Source organism: Neltuma alba, unplaced genomic scaffold (genome assembly GCF_004799145.2).
Source record: "Neltuma alba isolate B1F8T4 unplaced genomic scaffold, ASM479914v2 tig00000130_pilon, whole genome shotgun sequence".
Taxonomy (NCBI): Eukaryota; Viridiplantae; Streptophyta; class Magnoliopsida; order Fabales; family Fabaceae; genus Neltuma; species Neltuma alba.
Genome location: NW_021631929.1, coordinates 118,202 through 120,050, shown reverse-complemented (window position 1 = coordinate 120,050; position 1,849 = coordinate 118,202). Strand labels below are relative to the sequence as shown.

Here is a 1,849-nt window from a genome sequence, read left to right as displayed (position 1 = left end):
ATTACAAATAACTATTTTAACTAACTTCTTTAATTCTAATGAATATATTAAAAAGATTCCATATTCAAGAGCAAATGGAGTATGAAGCTTTGTCTTCTAATTCCATTCAAGTGTTGATATGGAGGGCATTTAATTTGGTCATTATATTTATGGGTCTTCGTTTTCTTTGAATGTTCGATATTTTACAATTTGAAATATCATTATAATATTGAAGTGCAATTTTAAAATTAGTTTGGATGTAAGGGGGAAAATTAAATTCAGCTTGTTGATAAAGTGCGTGTGCAGAAGAATCAGGAAAAATACCAAACAAAAACAAAAGAGAGCAGGATGTTAGGGGGAAAATTAAATCACATGTCAATTAGTGTTAATAGCTAACATCAGATTCTTAAAGACACTTGTAGGATCATTCTGCACTCAATTTTACAAAAGTATTATAGCACTCTTTATTTGCAAGAAGACAAGTTTGAAACAGTAACTATCAAGTTATTTGTGATGCATGATAATATAATGGCCAGGAACAGAAATCAATGATGCGACGATAATATCATTGACTAGTAATTATTTGCTGACAACATAATCGTTCATCCAACAATTCCAGATCTCATTTTCATGAGGAAAGTAGAACAAGCAGAGAATCAAGTAGCAAACTGAGAAATTGCAGCGTTACACTCTAAAATATAATCTGTGAGAGAATGTAAAGAGGATATAAAGAAAATGTAGCAGAGTCCCTAAGCCAGATTCATACCCAGGTTTTCATAATTGCACTCCCCCAGAATCCAATGATTTGGTTAACCCAAAAGTGATAGCCATGGCTACCCATCCTCCAACCAGAACCCTAAAACAAGACCTAACCACAGGAGTGTTTCCCAACATAGCTCCCAATCCTCCAAACACTACAAGAGCCAAACTAGCCACAAACACAACCACCATTAGCCTCACCTTGTAGTTTGAGATGAATGCAGCAGCAAGCAAAGGCACGAGTGCTCCCACAGAGAATGAGAATGCAGAAGCCGCTGCAGCCTGAAATGGATTAGGTAATTTCTTCCTCTTCTCTGTCACCCCAATTTCTTTCACATCTTTCTCGTCTCTCTCCATCTGCATAAGCTCAACGTCGTATTGAGTGTACACGGACACAAATTCTCCTATGGCCATACTACAGGCTCCTGCAATTGTACCTGCAAAACCAGCAAGAAGCATGGCTCTCACATCTTCTTTCACAGCTCCTACACCCATCATCAATGAAGCAACTGAAACCAGCCCATCGTTGGCTCCCAAAACTGCAGCTCGAATCCATTGTCCCCTCTGAGAGTAATCAAAATTGTTACTGCCATCCTCTTGATTATGACCTTTTTCATCTGCATGACTTGGAACTGCTCCCACCTGGTTCAGTGAGATATGAACACCAGGTCCATGGGAAGCCATGTGGGTGGGTGAGTGTGAATCAACAAAGAAAGGAGAGGAGAGAGAGGAAGAGGTTGAGACAGAGAGAGATTGATTGGAAATTCAAGGGGTTTTTATGCATTTAAAAAGATATGTGATGGTCAGGTTTGTGCTTTTGGCCCCAGTGAATAGTCTAATACATCCTGCTCACAAAAAAGAACGAAAGGGCAACAAGAAAAGCATTGATGATTTTATTTAAGAGTAAACTCCCATGACTGATACCACTATAATTTAATTCTTTAAAGTTTATTACCATCAATTTATTATTAGTATATTTGCTCAGTAATGGCCGATTCAACCTTTGACTCGGTGGTGGGAGCATTTTGCTCTCATCTTTATTTATGTCTTGGGTTCGAATTGGCAATGAGGAAGTTGAATTGTCCATTAACTTGGTTTTAATTCAATGATT

At 37.9% G+C, this 1,849-nt stretch overlaps 1 protein-coding gene across 1 annotated transcript; it reads right to left on the bottom strand.

Moving 5' to 3' along the window:
• Positions 1–753: 753 nt before the first annotated feature.
• Positions 754–1,329, bottom strand: LOC114747991 (vacuolar iron transporter homolog 4-like). Its single transcript, XM_028936379.1, has one exon. It carries the CDS (start codon positions 1,234–1,236, stop codon positions 754–756), a length of 483 nt encoding a protein of 160 aa, XP_028792212.1. The 5' UTR covers positions 1,237–1,329.
• Between the last annotated feature and the right edge of the window lie 520 nt (positions 1,330–1,849).